Genomic DNA, 18,669 nt, shown 5'->3' on the forward strand with positions numbered 1-18,669 from the left:
AATATTTTTCAGTGCATGCAGGCAGATTTTTTTCTGTGTTATTGTATGGAATTGTTTTATTGGTTTATTAATACAATATTAATGGACTTTAATTTGTGTACAATAGAATCTGAAAAGATTAAATAAATGTTGTGTAGTGACAACAGGATATTATGTCATTATCACATGAAAATAACTTTGGTTTTATCATGATTACAAGACGGATTATGTAAATCTAACAATGAGTGTGCTTGTCCTTGATTGACGAGTGGTACTCTGAATGTTCTGAATGTTATCTCTTAACTGGGAGACACAATGCCACATTCTGATGAATTGATCAATGGGGACTTTTTGTTCTGACATTTTCATTTCAGATCAGTTGCTACAGTTTTCAAGTTGAAGTATACACATAAATATTATGTGGAGCTACCATTCTTAAATGCAATATTTCAGAATTGAAAACCATTTGGTTTTACACTGTTTGGTTTATATTTTGAAATTATCCAAAAAATCTAAGTCTTTGTTGTTATATGCAGTGTACTTGAAGAAGATTACTGTGCTTTGCTTTGTGGTTTAATTTTGTATACAAGCATAACATTGGATGTTTATACACCACTGTTGCTGTTTGTACCAGATAAACATGCCTATGTAACCCCACACGTGGTTTGTGCGTTGTTTTACTTCATTTCAAGTGGATGTTGGAAACTTCAGATGCAAATATTCTCCAACCATCACTGCTCATACGAAAGAAAAAGCATCACCTTTTCTCCTGTTTATAAGATGTGCAACACTTTGTGCAAACATGCATTGTTACCTGTGTGGCTTCCACTTTAGCAGAACTACAGGGAAGATGCGATATAAAAAGAATGTCAGTCATTAAAAAAATGGTAAAATAAACGCGTAAAAGATAAACTTGTCATAATATGAGTGGTAAAAAAGTGAAGTAAAATAAAATCGGAGTGATTATGCAAATAAGCATAACATTGTCAAACCAACTGAATGAATGTGTGTGAATAATCTGATTGTTAAACATAAAGATAAAAATACCAAGATGGATCTCTAGCAGATATAGCAACAGTTCATTAAGATTTCATTGAAACTGTACATGAACACGTGCATAATTACAGGAGGCGTTCACGTGAATTGCTGTTGCTCTCGCGATGTTTCATTTTACGGACAGCTTGAAACATGGCGGACGAACACGGACGGAAATGGGACCGATGCCTTGCAGACACCGCCGTGAAAACAGGTAATTATTGTTCGTAAAACGGTGTGCTATTGCGGGTATTCTTCAGTAACGGATTTTACGCTAGGTAAGACAAACTGTGGTCAAGGTTAAGGTTTGAGGCAGGTTCGCTCCTGGGGACATTCGTATGACCATGGTGGGACGGTATACTGAGGTCAACTGTACGGAATTGTGATGTATGAATGGATAAAACAGTATTTTTTTTCTCTATATTGTCGACAGAAAAATTTTAAATCAAAAACGAAACAGCCCTGATTAACGCGGTTGTCCAGGCTGTGTTGACAGGTCTTATTCCTGGTTGGGTCATTGTGGTTTGGAGGAAACCACATCCGTAAAGGATACTTCTGTCAAATATCTTATCTCCTACAGCTTGATAAACCTCACCCGTAATGGTCTCACCCTAAATATTTAAATTTAAGACTAGAGCTTGGCGTAAGGGGCTTTGCTGAGGTTTACCTACTTCTGTTTTGACCTTATTCATTATTTCGGTAAAGCTCAGACCTTTCGAAAATTGCTGCAACATGGAGGAACAAGGGTTTTAAAGAAATTTGACATTATTATACATTACTCAACACTTGAGATTGGCTATAACCCAGATTACTGTAGTTTTAATCCCGTATTAGTACATCTATTTATAGATTGAGTTTGCGTCACAAATTAGTTTTGACACATAAAAAGAAAAGTTGGGGGGAAGAGATGAAGACTAGTCAGTGCAAATAGAATCAGGCGCCAATTGTAATTTGAGATGTTCAGCCTCACCATAGAAATCTTTTTTTAAAAAAAATAAATATATATAGATTTTTGTAAATTAAACATTTCAAAAACACTCTGACATGAATTTTTAAACAATCTTAAGAAAGACAGTATTCTCTTGAACTGTTTGAGTAAATGTCTTAAAGTAAGTGGCTCTTCTCCTGGCACAAGCACTTCCCACAGTACCGCCGTCCAGCCCGCCAGCGAGGTAGCCTAGAATATACATAAAGTATGAGATTATGAATGATTCATTATTGAGGAAATTGTTCCTGTTGCTATAATTTCCCCAGTTCCAATTTCCACAAGTTTGAGCAATTGTTTCCAAACTTTTACCCTGCGGGGATTAATATGTTTTGTTTTTTTCTCGGTCTGTTTCTAACAGCATCAGTTTATCAGGTTGCCGGATCTTGCTTCCATTTTGGAGAACTCCCATATTGGGATACTGTAGAGGAGGAGTGGTCACCCAGTCTGTGCCCTGCTGAACACGCTGAAGCAAGAAACACTGTGGTGTATATAACACAAACGCAGTTTCCAAATGTTAAACTATATTATTTGTACACCACTGAGTGAAACTAGATTTTGTCACGTGCATATTCAAATTGGATGCTGTCCTCATCAAACTGGCTAAAACTGAAATCTTGTGGCAACCTTAATACTTGTAGATCACAAAGCTCTCCATGCACACCCCAATGACGTAACAACTGAAAAGGACTACATCTCTCCTACGTTCTCCTACAGTTGGTCTTTTTCCTCACAACTTGGTGAGCATTATTTATTGTGTTTTGCAGGCCTGTGTGATTGTTTTCTCAAAGACAACTTCGAAAGTCTTTAACCGAGGTAAAGAAAATCCAGATACATTTAACCAGTAAAAACATTTTGATTGATTTGTCCTTGGATGTAGAATATCACGGTATTAGATTATCTTTCCGATAATTTACAGCAGATCTGGCCAAAAGACAATATTTACCAATATCAATATTATCTGCATAGAAAGATTTAAATATGATCTTTACATTTTATACACATTGAATAACCAATGAACTCATTGGGAACTTTTTAAAGTAACATTTGTCTTTATTTCTAAATCATATGAAAAAGCCAAAAGATCATGATGATGAGCAAAAAGAGATGATGCAATGTACCATTGGAACCAGCGGGGACAGAGATGGAGAGAGGAGACAACAAAACAAATAAAGTATTACTTCTAGTTGTTTTTTAATAAGACCGTCACTTGCACTATTGTTGTGTAGTCACAGTTACGGGTGACAAGAGTCTGACTGTCCGACGGTTTTCCATTTTTTTTCACAGCCTGTCTTAAATTACAGAACGTGCATTGAACCTTCTGTCCATCCGGCAACACAAATGGAATGACAATTTGTCACAAATTGCCTCAGTGTAAGGCGTAACATGCATTATTTATTCATTTATTTATTTTGTGACGGGGCAAACCACAGCGCCCAGAGAAAACCCATGGAGACATCAGAACTCCACGCACGGGAGACCTGAGACAGCTGAGGCTTGAGTCCAGGAACTTCCTCCTGTGAGGCAACAGTGGTAAACTCTGAGCCCCCATACGGGCTCAACAAACACATGACTGCTAAAACTATCCTCTCAGTAAAAACATGGAGGTATAGTTTATCTGTGGTTTTTGGATCAGTCAGTCCAGTCCTCAAATACTTCGACTGGCAAACAATCCACATGACACTGCATGACATCAGTTTTGGCCCAATAAAATTCATCTCTGGCTGGGAGGAAACCATCTGCATCATGGCAGTTGTATGAGTTGCTTTAACAAAGGCTGGTTTGTGCCATGGTGTCTTTCCTGGCCAAACTAACTCTGCAGCATATGTTCTTCTGAATGTTTTTTTTTTCTCTCTTAGTCATTCCATTCTATAAGCCTTTGTTTCTACATTTATCTGAGGGGATATAAATTCATATTTTTCACAACAGCAGCGCACTAGATGAGAAGTGTTATGTCAGAGGTGTTATTTGTTTGGAAGAGCATACAGTTACAAAAATGATCATCTGACTCTCGGCTCTGTGGAGGGTCGTGGAGAGCTGTCCTCCTGAAGCGCGCGCGCGTGTGTGTGTGTGCTGTCACAGTAGGCAGCTGTTTTCAGGGTGAAAGTTCCCCAGCCCTGTGGTTAAGTACATATTCAGTACCAAATATCAAATAGACTTGATTAGGAACAAAAACTCTGCCAAAAGACAGTTGAAATGGCCAATGAGAAGGCAGCTATGCTGACATTGTTGCCAGGCAACAGCTAACATTGTAGTCCTGAGGCTAATGTGTCATTGGTCCACCGATATATCCGAGGCGGGGCGATGGCTGACGTAACGCCGATATTGCATGGTTTGGATTTTTGGGGTATTTGTTAAAAAAAATCAAACAATATAATAACAATGCACTAGAAACAAAATTGCTGAATCTAAAAGAACGTTTATCAAACAAGAGAGAGCTAAATTTTGTAAAACAAAAATTGTAAGCATATGTAAATATTAACGAATAACAAATAGGTGTTGAGCAGCATCTGTGTCATTTGGTCTTAAAGAACAAAAATCTGAACATTATCCTAACAAACAGATGGCATTTTTAAATCAGCTTTGTGTGTGGAGGTATCATTGGTTCACCTCGTGCTCGTAAACTGTACTACTGTTGACAGATATTAATACTGACTGTAAAAGCTGACCTCCGGCTCCAGGTCATCAACCCTCCGTACCGACATCGACATGAATATTCATACATCCAGACTCATTTGTTCTCCTCCTTTGTTTTTTTTTTGTTTTCCTTCACAGCAAAGCTTTACTACTGCAGCCTGTTGCACTGCTCAGTGCTCCTCGTGAGATCACTTGAGAGAGATGATGTGATGCGATGTGCTGTTCCCTCTGGCACGATGATCTTAAGAGCCTGCCGTGTGTCATGTGTCATTATTTTCAAATCTTGTGTGTGCATGTCTGATCTCAGAGGGAAGAACATCTTTGAAGATTCTCCTCAAGTATGTGTGATGCAACCACATATAACGATCGGTCAGGACTGTAAAACTTTGAAGTGTGTGTGTGTGTGTGTGTGTGCGCGCGCGTGCAGTTGACGTCATAATGGTTGCATTTAATTGAAAACCCAGCTAAAGCAAATGCTTGTGGATCCATGCCAGGGAGGGAGACAATTAGCAGCGTCCCCTCAGTAAGAGTTAACAAAAGTGTTTATAGGAAACTTGTTTAATCTGAACAACGAGTAGATGGCGTTGAGGTCAGAGTGGCCAGTCATGGTCTTCATTACAGTCACTCTTGTTTCAATCATTACTGATGTCATGGCATTTCTGATGTTAATTTGGCTGCCTGTTGCACACTGAGCAACAGTATCAGAACCTACATGTGTTCCTTAAACTCACTGGTGGTCCTGTTGATATTTAGCAGAACCGCTCCTTCATGGAACAAACTGGAAATGTCAAACATATATTAGTGAAATTTTAGTCAATCACAGGATTCCCATGATTGAAAGTGAATGCCTCATCCTTGATGATAAACAAATGAATTACTAGAACATTAGCCAGCTCTTTCCTGACTTTATTTTTGGGGCATTGCAAAGCTGGCAAGGATTTCAAGGCCTGCGGGGTTTATATTTTCAAATCCAGCACAAATGTTTTTGTTATGGTCCAGACAAAGGGAAAGGGAGCCAAAATGAGATGTGGATCTGCCCTCATATTTTTCCAATGCATTTACTCTATTCCTTTTCAGTGGAAAATCAGGGGCTTCAAAAATGCTCTGGCAAAAAAGAAGGAGCCTCTGACCAACGGAGAATCTAAAATTGCATGAAATATTTGCTTGAAATGGATACAGAGGACACTGATTTGTTGTTGGTGTGTATTGATAATGAGGATGTACGGCCTCTTTTGTGGTCTTGTTTGACATTTGTAGTTTGTCTAATAGAAAACAGTCTGACGGTTCTGGTTCAGGCAAAACGGTCATGCTGCATAGCTCTCTGAATCCAATTAAGAGTCAGAGGGGCCCAAATGGCTGTTTTATATGTTTTCTGTGCTGGCTGGCCTGCTGTAGGGTGTGGTGTGGCCTGCAGCGAGGTGAAGTTAAACGCACAAACACATTCCTCCTCGAGATCCCTCTCTAGTCTGAGACAAAACAACTTTGGTTATTTCTGTGCCACTGGCCAACTGTTTCCTTGGCCGTGTTGAGTCAACACTATGGCAGGACAGTGCTTACCTGCTTGTGCACCCTGTGACCTCCGACTTGTCCTGAATTCTGCCTCATAGGCGGCTCTGTTCCCCCTGTCATGCACCCCTTTTTAGTGTTAAGTTTCTTTCCTGAAAATGTGTCCTTTGGATGCTTGATCCCTGCCTCCTGTTTTCCAGGAGGACTTGAGCAATGTCTTGCTTAACTGGTTCTATTTACCAAGTGCTGCTTCCAGTACCATGGCCCCCACCACCCCATTGACATCATTCCAGCCTGTTTTTTTCTACTGGATCAAACTTGATCACATCACCTAAAGCTGAATCAAACTGTTGATACTTGCCTTTTCTGCTACTTTGCAGTAACAGGAGTCGGTGTAGGCATCGCCTTCTCTGTCCTTCTGTTTAAACGTAAGTCCTCGTTACAAAGAGAAACTACTCGGATATTATTTTTTTCGCTGGGGATGGGGGGGATACATAGTAAAGCTGTTTTTCTTCCCTAGGACGCACATGGCCCGTCTCCTTTGGTTCAGGTTTGGGACTGGGTATGGGGTACGCTAACTGCCAGCATGACTTCAGGTCACCATACTTGATTCATGGCCGCATGGTGAAGGTAAGAGGGTGAAATGTGTTTATTTTGAGGACTTCGACACATGTCAGAATGATGATTCATGATATTTGTTTATTTCCAGGATTAGAAGTGAAGGACTCAAAAGGATCTGCCAAGGAGTTTGTCATCTGTTTTCGTGTTGCCCTTGTTAATGTGCTGCTCATTTCTGTCCTGGCACTAATGTCCTATGAGGCCCTGCGTTGTTTATCAAAGGGCCGTCGATGTATATTTAATAAAGTGATTATGGAGAACTTTCTGTCTTTCTGTCCTTTTCTGTGTGCATGTTTGAGAGGAATGAAATGTGGTTTGGGTGTGTGAGGTAATTTTGTGTGTTAATGAGCTCGGAGACTCGAACTCCTGCTGTTTTGGAATGAAGGCCAGGTTCAGCATCTGCAGCCCTGTTGGAGAGTGGGAGGATGAAAAGTTGCACAGAACTATAGAAAAATGTTGGGGGAGAATAAGACTTGTCTTGAAATTGATCTAAAAAGATAATGTTATACTTTTTGTGTTCCTTTTAACCGGAGGAATCGAACAGGAAGGTGAACCAGTCACGCCAGACCAAGCATTAGCACTTGAGTCCTGTGTGTGTGTGTGTGTGTATTGGACCAGCTTTGGCCATGTCTGTGATTGGTTTCATCTCAGCTGAAAGGCATGCCTTCATATATTGTGAAGAATCACTAACATATTGTGTAATCAATGGCTGTCTTTTTTTTTTTTTGGCTAGATGTGTTAGCATAATTGATCACTTGTGTGTGGTTGCACGCTTGCGCGAGGAGAGAAGAGGGCTTGTGCGAATGTTTTTTAAGCGTCCACGTTCATCCAGCCCCCCTGGTGCAGCAGAATCAGTGGAATGCAGAGGAATGCCATTTCTAGACTGGAGCTCAGGATTATTACTAACAGGTGAGTCCTGCACTTTGCACATCTGAGCATAACACATGCCGTACACGTTCACATCAAAGATGACACTGGCACACGCACGCTCAGCGCTGCACGTTTCTTCGTCCTAGTCGTCTGAATCGGGAGTTCGTACATTCCTGCACACCAAAGAAACGTGCGCTTCAAAGGCCTGTTTATTCATCGCCCGTGTACTGCAGTGCATCAGCCGCAGAGCAACCCTGCCTGGAAAGTAAGCCGTGTCACTCGTCCCCTGTCCATTAAAATATTTGTTTGCAAGTGAAGCGTGAGGCAGATGTGGGTGCTTGTGGACACGAGCCAGGCCGGACACCTGTGAGCCAGAGTGAAGCGCAGGACTGGGACGCACCTATGAGGAAAGTGTGAGGGGCCACTCGTGACTGAGCCGTTACACCGCGTGTGTCTGTGCTCGTCCTCACATTACTACACGATGAGTCTTTACTGGTAGGAGAATAACGCTGCATCATAAAAATAATAATATATGATCAGACGTACTTCTATATGTTTGTGACTGGTTGGTCTTTGGAGCTGCTGAGTAGGAAACGAGCTCAAGTCCAAATGAAACGTGCTGATTTAACACAGTGCTGTACACAATAACAAAAGCGAGGTCAACATATATATTTTTTTAATATAAATTGATACTCCTAAATTATTTGCATCCCTAAATCATATTTACAGCTGTTCATTACTTATCTTTTGTGGATGAAACGTACATTTTTAAAGATGAAAAAAAATCCAGCAGAAGGCAGTGTAAAAAAAAAAAAAAAATTGAATCAATGAGTAACACCTCAAACTATAGATAATACACCAAAGCCCAAGCGGTAGTCTACGCTTCATATTCCAAATAAAGAGGCCTCGATGTGGTTTTCTCCCTCCTGATACTGATTCTGATAACAGTACCAACCCTAAACCCACTGACCGTCACCAATCGGGTACAGATGGCGTTAACAAGGGTCATTAAAACATAAAATACTGTTTTTAAAAAAAAAAAAACTTCAGGAAGTGATATGATGTCATCATTGTCATGAACACAATCAAAAACAATGCTGTAAAACCGAGCTTACACACCCTTGATCCTGGACATGCTGCTGGTCTATTGGTGGAACGTTTGTATTACAACATTGCTGATATTTCATTGACACATCCAACATGTTAGGCACTGGAAATCATTTATTTAAACGGTGATTGAATAAAAAAAAAATTAAAGCTGCTTCTGTTATTTAAATTTCACATTTACCTGAGTAAGGAGGGGGATCGGGGTGTTTCACTGCTGCATTGCAGTGGTTCAACTTTTTTTTAAAATTATTATTATTTTTTAACTCAAACAGTATGATCTGGTTAGTAAAACGAGCTCGAGGATCCTTGTTCCTCTAGATTGTCCCGCACAAATGATGTCTGGCTCCTACGTGAGGAAACATCTGAAATCCTCCCAGCAGTCCTCCTCCTCCCTCCCCGTTTTCCTTCGTCCATAGTCGGCACAGCGGGGCCCCTGTCTGAGGGTTCAGCCGCGCCTCACCCCTGCATGAGAGTTTTACAACAAAAGATAACAACCTGGCTGGAAACTGTGTCTCAGCCGACTAACACGGGAGTTCAACAGTGAACTGGGAGAGAACAAAAGGGGAGGGACGGACGGAACAGGGCTGATGGAGTCTGGGATGAGGTATCGCTCATACGCGACCTCAACTCCCCATCCCTCCTTCCCGGTGGCGCGGACGAACGGACGCTCCTCTCTTCTTTCCGGATGATGTGAATCCTCGCAGCTCGAGGAGTGATTTTATTTGACTTGAACTATCTTTTAACCATCAAACTTCCAGACGGTGAGCTGCATCCCCTGGTTCTCGGAGTCCGTGTGAAGGTTTCTGGGAGCACAGCGGGACGTCGCGCGGAGCTCAACCGGCTGTTCCTCCCCCCCCGCCCGAGGTCGCTGAGCGCGCGGCGGTGAGTTTCAACTCACTTCGTTACCCACAAGTAACGTTACTCAGTTACTTGTTTGAATGGTAATTTCAGCTCTTTTCTGTTGTTTATTTACCACAAGAGCAGCCAGCAATCATGTTGGGTGGTTTTCCTACCCGTTTGTAGGTGTCAGCCAGCTAAATAAACATCCAAGTAAACCGGATTCCCTGATGTAACTGATCCTACCGGGGGGAAAACGGCTTCTGCCTAGATTGTACCCTTGACTATGTGGGAGTGACTGTTGTGGAAAATAATTGTCAGTTGTGGGAAAAGAACAGAGTTCCTTGATTGAAGTAAAAGTAGAAATACTCAGATAAACTCGGTTAAATGTAAAGTCTACATTAAAAACCTAAGAAAAGTATATAAGTAAACTCAATGTCAAATATTTAAGAATCAAACGTAAAAGAACATGATATGTGTGTATTCCACTACTAGGGATTGTTTAATCCTCAGACTGTTGACCTCTAATGTCACTTTGAACTTGTTCCAGTCGATTATTTCCTCTAGAAGTTGGCAAGCGACACATTTGAAAGTACATAATCTCCATCAGAATGTGGCATATTTTCGATGCAAGTTGTTTTTTTTTTTTAATAAAACTAACTGTTATCTGAAAGCTTCAGAAAAATAGACAGTTAAAAAAAAAAAGATACATTGTTTCTTTTGAAATGTAGTATATCTGTAGTACAGATACCTTAACATTATACTTAACATTACACTTAAGTACAACATTGGAGTAAAGATACTCTGCTACTTTGCACCTGATAAATACCACATGAACACCTATGAATCTGGAGCACGTCATTAAGAGAACAAGATAATTAATGTCAGCCAGCTACGCGTGTTCGGTTTCGGTCGAGTTTTGGCAAAACTGCTCTCGAATGCGACAAACGTGACATTCGGATTTACTTTCGGGGTTAAAGTAACGACACGATGTAACGGATTACCACCTTTAATAAATTCATGTCATGTGCTCTGTCTGTCCATGTTCTGCATTTAAAGCAAATGAAGAGAGTCTACGAACATTGTTTACACCAGCAAATCCAAGCCAGACCTCTTGAGATCTGTCAAACAATAACACAGGCGAAAACCTCAAGCAAAAACAGACATTACAACATGTCCTTCCTCTCACCAGCAGCACATCCCAGCCGCCCTTCTTTTTATTTAAATGTACAACACATACAGCTCGGTACTGTAAATACGTTGTCAGGAAATGCATGTTGTGAGAGGTCTCATCAATGCGGGTGCAGCGGGAGAAAAAGGATTTTGTAGGTTGTAAATGACTTTACTGTCTGAGGTATTTTAAAGAGGAAGGTGAAGCAGAGCGAAGGGCCTATTGGAGTCATGTGCTGTCGATCAGGCGATCGTCTCTTTTCTTTGTTCCATCTTTCAGGACAGTATGAACCTTGTAAAATCAAATTGTAATAATCGTCAGTTTTCCTCTTCCACTAAACAAAACCAGATAAACCTGAATATGTAACAGTTTGAGTTGAGTATGAGTTTTGAGCTGCGAGACATCAAGAGGCGGTCAGTAAAAAAGGGGGGTTTGATATGCTGAGTTCACATCTTGTATACATTGTTCGCAATACCTAACTGGAGGATATCAAAAGACATTAAAGTGATACTTCATTCAAAGACTGTAATTTGTCTTTCAATTACTCTGTAAGCTGTCTTGAAGCCATTAACTTTTTCATCCCTGCATGACTTCTCGGAGACTCCAGAATTCAGAGAGCACCAGCCGAATATATTTAGCTTGAAGCTAATGTAGACTGACTACTTGCAACATACATCTACGAACCCTCAAATGTATCATTAAAAACCATGCGACTGCTTACAGGGTTCAACTCTCCTCTTCAGAATCACAGTTTACAATGAAGTGCAAAGAAACTATTCTGTTATTGATGGTCATAATAACAGCAAACTCAAGAAAACACTAGGCATCAGCAGCTTGCTAGCAGAGAGGCAAGTTAACGCTAGCAGACTCCGCTAGCAAGGAGTGCTAGCTCAATGAGATTTTGGTTGTCTCAAGTTTAACCATCATGGTAACTTCTGAGCTGGCGGTTAAATTTGGTAGTTTTTTTGGGGGGATGAAGTGAGATCGTTTTTCAGTTTTCACTGAAAACTGCATATAAGATGCTTACATGTACAAAAACAGTAGCAGTACAACAACAGTATTCATCTCATCTTTCCTAGAAACCGATTCCCTGTTCTCAAGGGTAGAATAAACACAAATTATTCTGCTGCCAAATTCAAGCTTCTTAAAAGCTCAACTTGAAGAATCTCAGTTGACTCAGGATTTTCTGGACCGATGGTTCCAACCGTTGACTATCATGTGGCGGCCCTATCTTTCACAGCTGTTTACAGTCCCGCCGAACCAGAAGTTTTCTAGTTATGGAAAAATATGCGGCTGACGTTTTTTTAGAAGTCACCAAACGATACAGGGAAAAACCTCTTTGTGTGTGAGTCAGTGAGAGACGAGTAGCACACTTGGGTTGAAATATTGCTTTAAGAGTGTGTGTGTGTGTGTGTGTGTGTGGTTGTTTTTTTGTCTTGAACAAGGTTAATGGAGCACTAACATGCTGTGATTTTCTGCCCCTTTAGGTGCAGTCATGTGGCAGAGGATTCAGATTTGCTGCACACTGTTTGCACTGTATTCAGCGGCACCGCCTGCACACATCAACCGCCTGGCGCTCTTCCCTGACAAGAGCGCCTGGTGCGAAGCCAAGAACATCACACAGATAGTCGGGCACACGGGATGTCAGCCTCGCTCTATTCAAAACAGGTCAGAATGAAGGCCCTCTCTGTCTCTCTCTTCCCCCTTTAGTCTGACAATCTCTCAGCACAGTCGGAGGGGGAAAAAAGCCTATAATGCGTATATCTCTGGAGGAAAGTTATAAGTTGCATCCTCAGAGTCACGCTTCCTCAAGCTCGCTCTGGCCAGGAGTTTCAAGGACTATTGATTCAAATGTTGGAGCAAGTTTACAAAAACTATTTTTTTACTATCCACCACGACCCCCAAAATAAAACTGCATTTCGATTGCCTCCGATGAGTTTACAGGAAGCCATTAGAGTTCTAGTACTATTACATCTGTTTATACTCAAGTTTAATAAGCACAAATAACTTACCTATTCATGTTTCTTTCCATAACGTCCCGAAATTTAAGTAAATCCTTGATGGTTGAAAAGCAACAAAGACGACAAAAAAAGATATTATTTGGATATTAGAGGATAATGTTCATATTTTCCTTAATGTCAGCAAATTTGACACCAACATTAAAATCGGTGTCTTTTTTTTTTTTTTTTCCTTTCCTGTCCGGCCTGTTGCTTTTAGCCATAAGCCGGCTGGTTGGTCATTTCCTGAAACAGCCAGGTGCTACAGTGTTTAGTAAACGTTGCTAAAACAAGAGTAAATAGTTTGTCGGATTAATGCACATTTGGTACTCTTGTGAGTATTTACAGCAGCTGGGTGGTTTATGTGTGTCAGCAGTTACAGCTATAGTCACGGTGGTGAAGGAACTTGTCACGTAATGGTGTGGCTCATGAATGTGCGTGTTTTTATAGTGTTTGTCCAACAGTGAAGCTCTTTGATATTAACGCTGCAGCCCATACAAACAAATAACAAAGTAAGCAGCATTTTTAGCTAAAGCTAACCGTGAACATCAGCTACTGTTAGCAGGATGGAGCCTCTTTCATTCCTCCTCCATATGGTTTCTTTTTCTTTTTTTTTTTAATTTTTTTGCCGTGTAACTTGACTGTGCAGGACGGCTTCTTATGCTGCTTTCAGGTACTAGTAGCTAGATGGGGAATTGCCACGACAGATATCATTACATAGGCAAAATGAAAGAGGAAAAACATATGAGTGAAGAAAGCTAAAAACAGAAAGGGAGATACTGCCCGTCACTCATTCACGATCTTCATGAAACTTTCGTACATCTTGTGAGAATTGATATTTTTTGCACAAACCTTTGAATGTCCACTGACGTGAGTCACTGTAGTGAGAATCTTAATCAAAACGCATGATATCTTTAAACTCAGTTGAAAGTGTGATATTTTAGGATGGTTGTGAATACACAGTGATTAAGGTCTGGTTCAGTTTAGTTACAAAACCACTTGGATAGGGAAAAATGATGGTTTGGGTTGAAAAATGCGATCAAAATTTAAAAAAAAAAACAGCTGCAAATGTCATTTAAGTTTAAATGAGCAACTGTATGTTTTCATTCCTCTGTGTCATATTTTTGTGGTCGAAATCAATTGTTTGTTTTAATGTTGTATCCTGTACAAAACCCTCCAATTAGAAGAATGAACTAGAATCCCGTGTGTTTCCACATCTACCAGCAGAGGTCACTGCTCCTCACCCAGACTACACAATGCTGCTTTAATTGACTTGAGTAAGACAGAAATCCATAACAAGATTTTCACACGATGTTATTTTTAGTAAGAACACAACTCTTGTCTTCATCATGATGGGTCTCCATTTATGACTGTGTTTTATTCCTGAAGCTGTCAGGCCTCCTCTGATTTGACCAACAATTTCAGATTTCAGATTTTTGTCCTGCAGCTCTTAATCCCACATGCTTTGACCATGCAGCTGAATGAAGCACAAAGAACTAATACACATCCTGTGGTTCTTGCAGAGCTTGTCTGGGCCAGTGTTTCAGTTACAGCGTCCCCAACACATTCCCACAGTCAACAGAGTCTCTGGTTCACTGTGACTCCTGCATGCCTGCCCAGACAGAATGGGAAGTGGTAAGAGTAACTTTTTACACTCACACACAAACCACATGATTTCCGACATGAAAAACCGTGTACTTTTCACTCCTGAACAAAAAAAAAAAACAACAACACAAAAACAACAAAAAACATTTTTTCAGTTGATTTATGTCATAGTTCCTGTGGTTCCCTGTGAACCATAAGCCCACATTTTTAGACTCGGAAGGTTCATTGTCGCTTCTAGACAGGAATCCAGTCTAGCAACAACAAACGCTTTGTGTTGAGGAGTAAGTAGGTTGGAGAGCTGCCAGGTGGACGAGGTGGGAGGGACTGCAGGTGAAGTCACCTCATGTTTCACTGGAAAATATTGTATCTTGTGGAGAGAACTGTTATTTCCTGATGGATCAATTACCTTTCTTCCTATATTGTTGTGTCAGAGAGTTCAAAGGAAAGTGTGTTTACCATCTCAATCTCTTTTTTAATTAGCTGAAATGCATATTTCTGTAACCGGTCATGGTTATTGTGGAAGGATTTTAAAATTCAGAAATAACAAAGTCAGCAGCCATGAAAGGAGATACTGCTCTGTGCTGGTTCGGCCCTTGGGGTGGGCCTGGGGATCTTGATAGAAGTGCTGAATGATCATTTTCAGTGGGGGGGGGGGGGGGGGTGTGTGTGTGTGTGAGAGCCAGCTGAGCTTGTGCCACATGGAGATTTACAGGGAATTTGTATATTTTCACTTTAATTTATATGAGCACAATCGGTCAAACATCTGAGAACGCCCACATTTCTCCAGATCTGAGTGAAATATCAGCACTTTGATTTCAGTTATTAGCTTGAGATGGTATGAAGGTAAGCAATTAACTGTTGGAGGTGGGGGACAAAAACTGCAGAGGGCTGTAAATTTAAGAGTTATCATTTGCATTTTTAGAGGAAAATTACTTGTAAAAAGTTGTAGCTTTTCTGCAGGCATTGCAGTAAATGAAACCTTAATGGTTGATGCAAATAAAGTCTATGAGTTTTTCATTTTTATGTAGATGCCTTACAGCTGTCTGAAGAGGTGTGTGTTAACAGTTGAGCACTAATATCTAGTACTGACTTAAAAACTCTGCGGTGCATGAAAAAAGGCCTGCGTTGAAATAAAATATAAAAGGAAATAAAATGTCCAAGGTTGGAGCATAATTTGTTATGACATGCTTATATTTATAAATATTTGGATGATATTTCACTGCAGGAAGTGATATATTGCATCATCGTGGTGAGAGAGAATGCAATAACAAAAGATGATAGACCATCATAATTCTAAAAAATGGATGATCTTGCTTTAGAGCAACAGCAAAGGAAGCCAAGATGTCAGTGGGAATCATTTCCTTTGGCTTCAAAAGGCTCTTGAAAGTTGAAAACTTTAACAGGAATACTTCTGGCAGAGCCAAAGCCACACACGCAATCACAAGTTCGGGAGAGTCACAGCTACATGATCGGCAGCACGGAGGACAGACGGCGTGTCAAATGTCAGTGAGGAGAAGACTCACAGCGGCAGGTTTAACAGTTCCAGTGACAGCAAAATAAATCAGAAACGCTGATTTCCCTCTGAGAACCACTTAAATCAATGAAAACTGGAAAAACAACGGACGCGTTATAAAACCTTTCACACAGTTCGTTTTTTTCTGAACTAATGCACAAATAAAAAAAAAGACTCTAAATACACGCATAGCCTATGCTACAACATTGAGTATATAAATACAAATATAAAAATCTCACTTTTCATGTAGCTGTGTAGTGTCAGTGACTGTTTTGTTAATTCTCTGCTCATTTCCTCAATTTAGAAAGAGACCTGGACATCTGTAGTTAAGTATGAACACTGTAACATCGCCGATTACATGTGAAATTACTGCCGATGATAAAACCTTAAATACAATTTGACAAAAACTATTTGAACCTTGTGGAATACTTTGCAGCACTTCTCTGCTAAGTGATTAAATTTGTACTCTAAATAAGAAAAGACAAAGAAGGAATTTTGTTTGTTAAATGAGCCAAAAATGTTTTTTGAAGACATGTAATTATAACTTTCTCCCGAGCCGCTCCAAACAACTTCCAGGTGCGTTTGTGGGCACGCGTCCTCTGTCTCCTCAGTGTGTTATTGGCGTTCTCAGCTCCGTATATTAACTCCAGTGTTGTTTTGGTCAATGGCCACCTCTCTAAACCTCTGCCTGCTGTTGGCAACAGGTCTGATAGCCTTAATGGCTTCAGAAATGCAGATAAAAGGTTTGGAGGGATGTCAAATTTGCGGTAGCCTGGGAACCAGAAGAATCTGCTGGCTCATTTTTATTTGCTCTGGCGGGATGTGATGAGGTCAGCTGTTGTCAGGATAAATTAGAATAGAAGAATATATTGTGTCGTGAAAGTAAGAGGAAAAATTACTTGATTACAGTAACAAAGCAAAACGTAACTTCCCCCTCTTTCGTTTAATGTGTGAATAATAATAATAATAACAACCACAAAAATAAGATATTATCTAGACCTGGCTAAGAACTACATTTGCTAAGTATTATTTTAAGGAGGCAGTTTGTAGCTCTTTGCTAAAACATTTCTGGAGGTCATTGAATGGATTTGAAGGAAAGGTGTTTTTTTTTTACATTTTACAACCTGCAACAGTGATATAATTTGTCTTGGCATTCATGTCATTGAGAGACAGCGTTCCTCCACTTGGAACAAGTGCAAACTATGAAAAACATTGTGAACTAAGAGCTGTGAGATTATGAGGCTGCACTGTTTTATTTTTACATGTTACCTCGGTAATAGGAGAAAGTTGTTCTTTCCATTGTTGTTTTTTGTAGGCTAAAGCACTCATGTAATGGTGCATTCCTTGTACCCCTGAACTCACTCAAGTTATCCGTGTTCCAGTAGTAGAAGTGAGGGAAAGTTTAAAATAAACACACACATTATTTTCGTCTCTGCTGTTCACAATACCAGCTGGTGAAAACACTGACACACACGCACGCATGCACACACTCGCACACACATGCAGCAATACGTCTGCAGTTAGAAGATGAAGAGTGCTGTGTTTCACTTCTGATTTAATGTGACACAATCAAGGCAGAAATATCTCTGAGTTTCTGGGTAGGAAGTCTGACCTCAGTGGGGTTCCAGTTGAAATTTCCAACTGGGATCTCGGAAATTCCGACTTCACTGGAATGCAGCATGAAACGTGTGCGTGTGTGTGTGTGTGTGTGTGTGTGCGTGCGTGCGTGCGTGTGTGTGTGCGTGCGCGTGTGTGAGACAAAGAGAGAGTGTGAGAGAGAGAAGGTTTCACTAAGTGACTGACTTGATTGTTTGGGGGTATGATTCAGCAGTTAAGTTGCTTTTTGTCTGAATATTAAACCAACTCACTTGACTGTGTATGCGTGTGCATACATGTGCGTGCGCACGCGCGCGCGTGTGTGTGTGTGTGTGTGTGTGTGTGTGTGTGTGTGTGTGTGTGTGTGTGTGTGTGTGTGTGTGTGTGTGTGTGTGTCTGTGCAGGTAACTCTGGAGTGCCCAGGCAATGAAGACTCTCCTCGCGTGGACAAGCTGGTAGAGAGGATCTTCCACTGTAGCTGCCAGTCCTGCAATAAGGAAGGTGCCCAGGAGGGGGCAATGATGCAGCTGTATTCAACAGACAACAGCCTTGATGCTCCATCTTTACCGGACACCCTCACTGGGGCTCATACCCCCCCTCCACCCCCTTCAGATACACATACTAAGCATGGTCACCTACACACAGACCAACACCCACTACCACATACATCAGATGGAGGGTAGCTCCGCCCTTTTTTTTTCACTTTGCTCCCTCCATGTTGCATCCTTTGTATCAATCTGTAGTTTTGCAAAGGCGTGTTGAAGATGTGACACACACTCACACAAACACACACAAACACACACACACACACACACACACACACACACACACACACAGAGCTTGTAATGCACTCCTTTTTATAGCTGATTAACACAACCACATGTGTGCGTTTGTGTATCCAGACACGACTATAGTCTCTTTGTAAACTGTAGTCTCAATTCTTTTAATCTGCTTTCAATTCAATTCAATAAATTCTATTGTTGTGGTAACTTCCCGTTTGCTTTTATTTGGGATAATAAACAGCTTACTGTTTTGTCGCAACTTTGTTGAGCATCACAAATTCACACAGCTTCCTCTGGAAGTTTGTAAAAGTGTGTTAATAATGGTGTGGCTGCTGTGTGAGTCTGTCTTGTTTTCTTTGAGCAACCAAACTGCAGCCGTTGACGTATGTATAATGGCTGTTGCTTATTTAGCCCTAGAAGAGTTACCCGAT

The 18,669-nt window shown here is 40.7% G+C and overlaps 2 protein-coding genes across 7 annotated transcripts; both read left to right on the plus strand.

Moving 5' to 3' along the window:
* Positions 1 to 1,118: 1,118 nt before the first annotated feature.
* LOC147268066 (MICOS complex subunit Mic10-like) lies at positions 1,119 to 7,020 on the plus strand. The gene is made up of 4 exons (XM_086199315.1): positions 1,119 to 1,228; positions 6,523 to 6,570; positions 6,663 to 6,772; positions 6,852 to 7,020. Exons 1-4 carry the CDS (start codon positions 1,168 to 1,170, stop codon positions 6,855 to 6,857), a joined length of 225 nt encoding a protein of 74 aa, XP_086055441.1. The 5' UTR covers positions 1,119 to 1,167; the 3' UTR covers positions 6,858 to 7,020.
* A 413-nt stretch (positions 7,021 to 7,433) lies between these two features.
* Positions 7,434 to 18,445, plus strand: nbl1 (NBL1, DAN family BMP antagonist). Of its 6 annotated transcripts, XM_086200763.1 has the most exons (5): positions 7,434 to 7,669; positions 9,496 to 9,619; positions 12,233 to 12,413; positions 14,266 to 14,377; positions 17,861 to 18,445. In XM_086200763.1, the coding sequence occupies exons 3-5, from the start codon at positions 12,241 to 12,243 to the stop codon at positions 18,137 to 18,139; spliced, it is 564 nt and encodes a 187-aa protein (XP_086056889.1). In that variant the 5' UTR covers positions 7,434 to 7,669; positions 9,496 to 9,619; positions 12,233 to 12,240; the 3' UTR covers positions 18,140 to 18,445. The 6 variants fall into 6 exon arrangements, with proteins under 6 accessions (XP_086056889.1, XP_086056888.1, XP_086056892.1 ...); XM_086200762.1 differs by lacking the exon at positions 7,434 to 7,669 and having other exon boundaries at positions 9,122 to 9,619; XM_086200766.1 differs by lacking the exons at positions 7,434 to 7,669; positions 9,496 to 9,619 and adding an exon at positions 10,147 to 10,166.
* The last annotated feature ends 224 nt before the right edge of the window (positions 18,446 to 18,669 follow it).

The sequence above is a fragment of the Aulostomus chinensis genome, chromosome 3 (assembly GCF_037954235.1).
Source record: "Aulostomus chinensis isolate RoL2024-O1b breed Wild chromosome 3, RoL_Achi_v1.0, whole genome shotgun sequence".
NCBI lineage: Eukaryota > Metazoa > Chordata > Actinopteri > Syngnathiformes > Aulostomidae > Aulostomus > Aulostomus chinensis.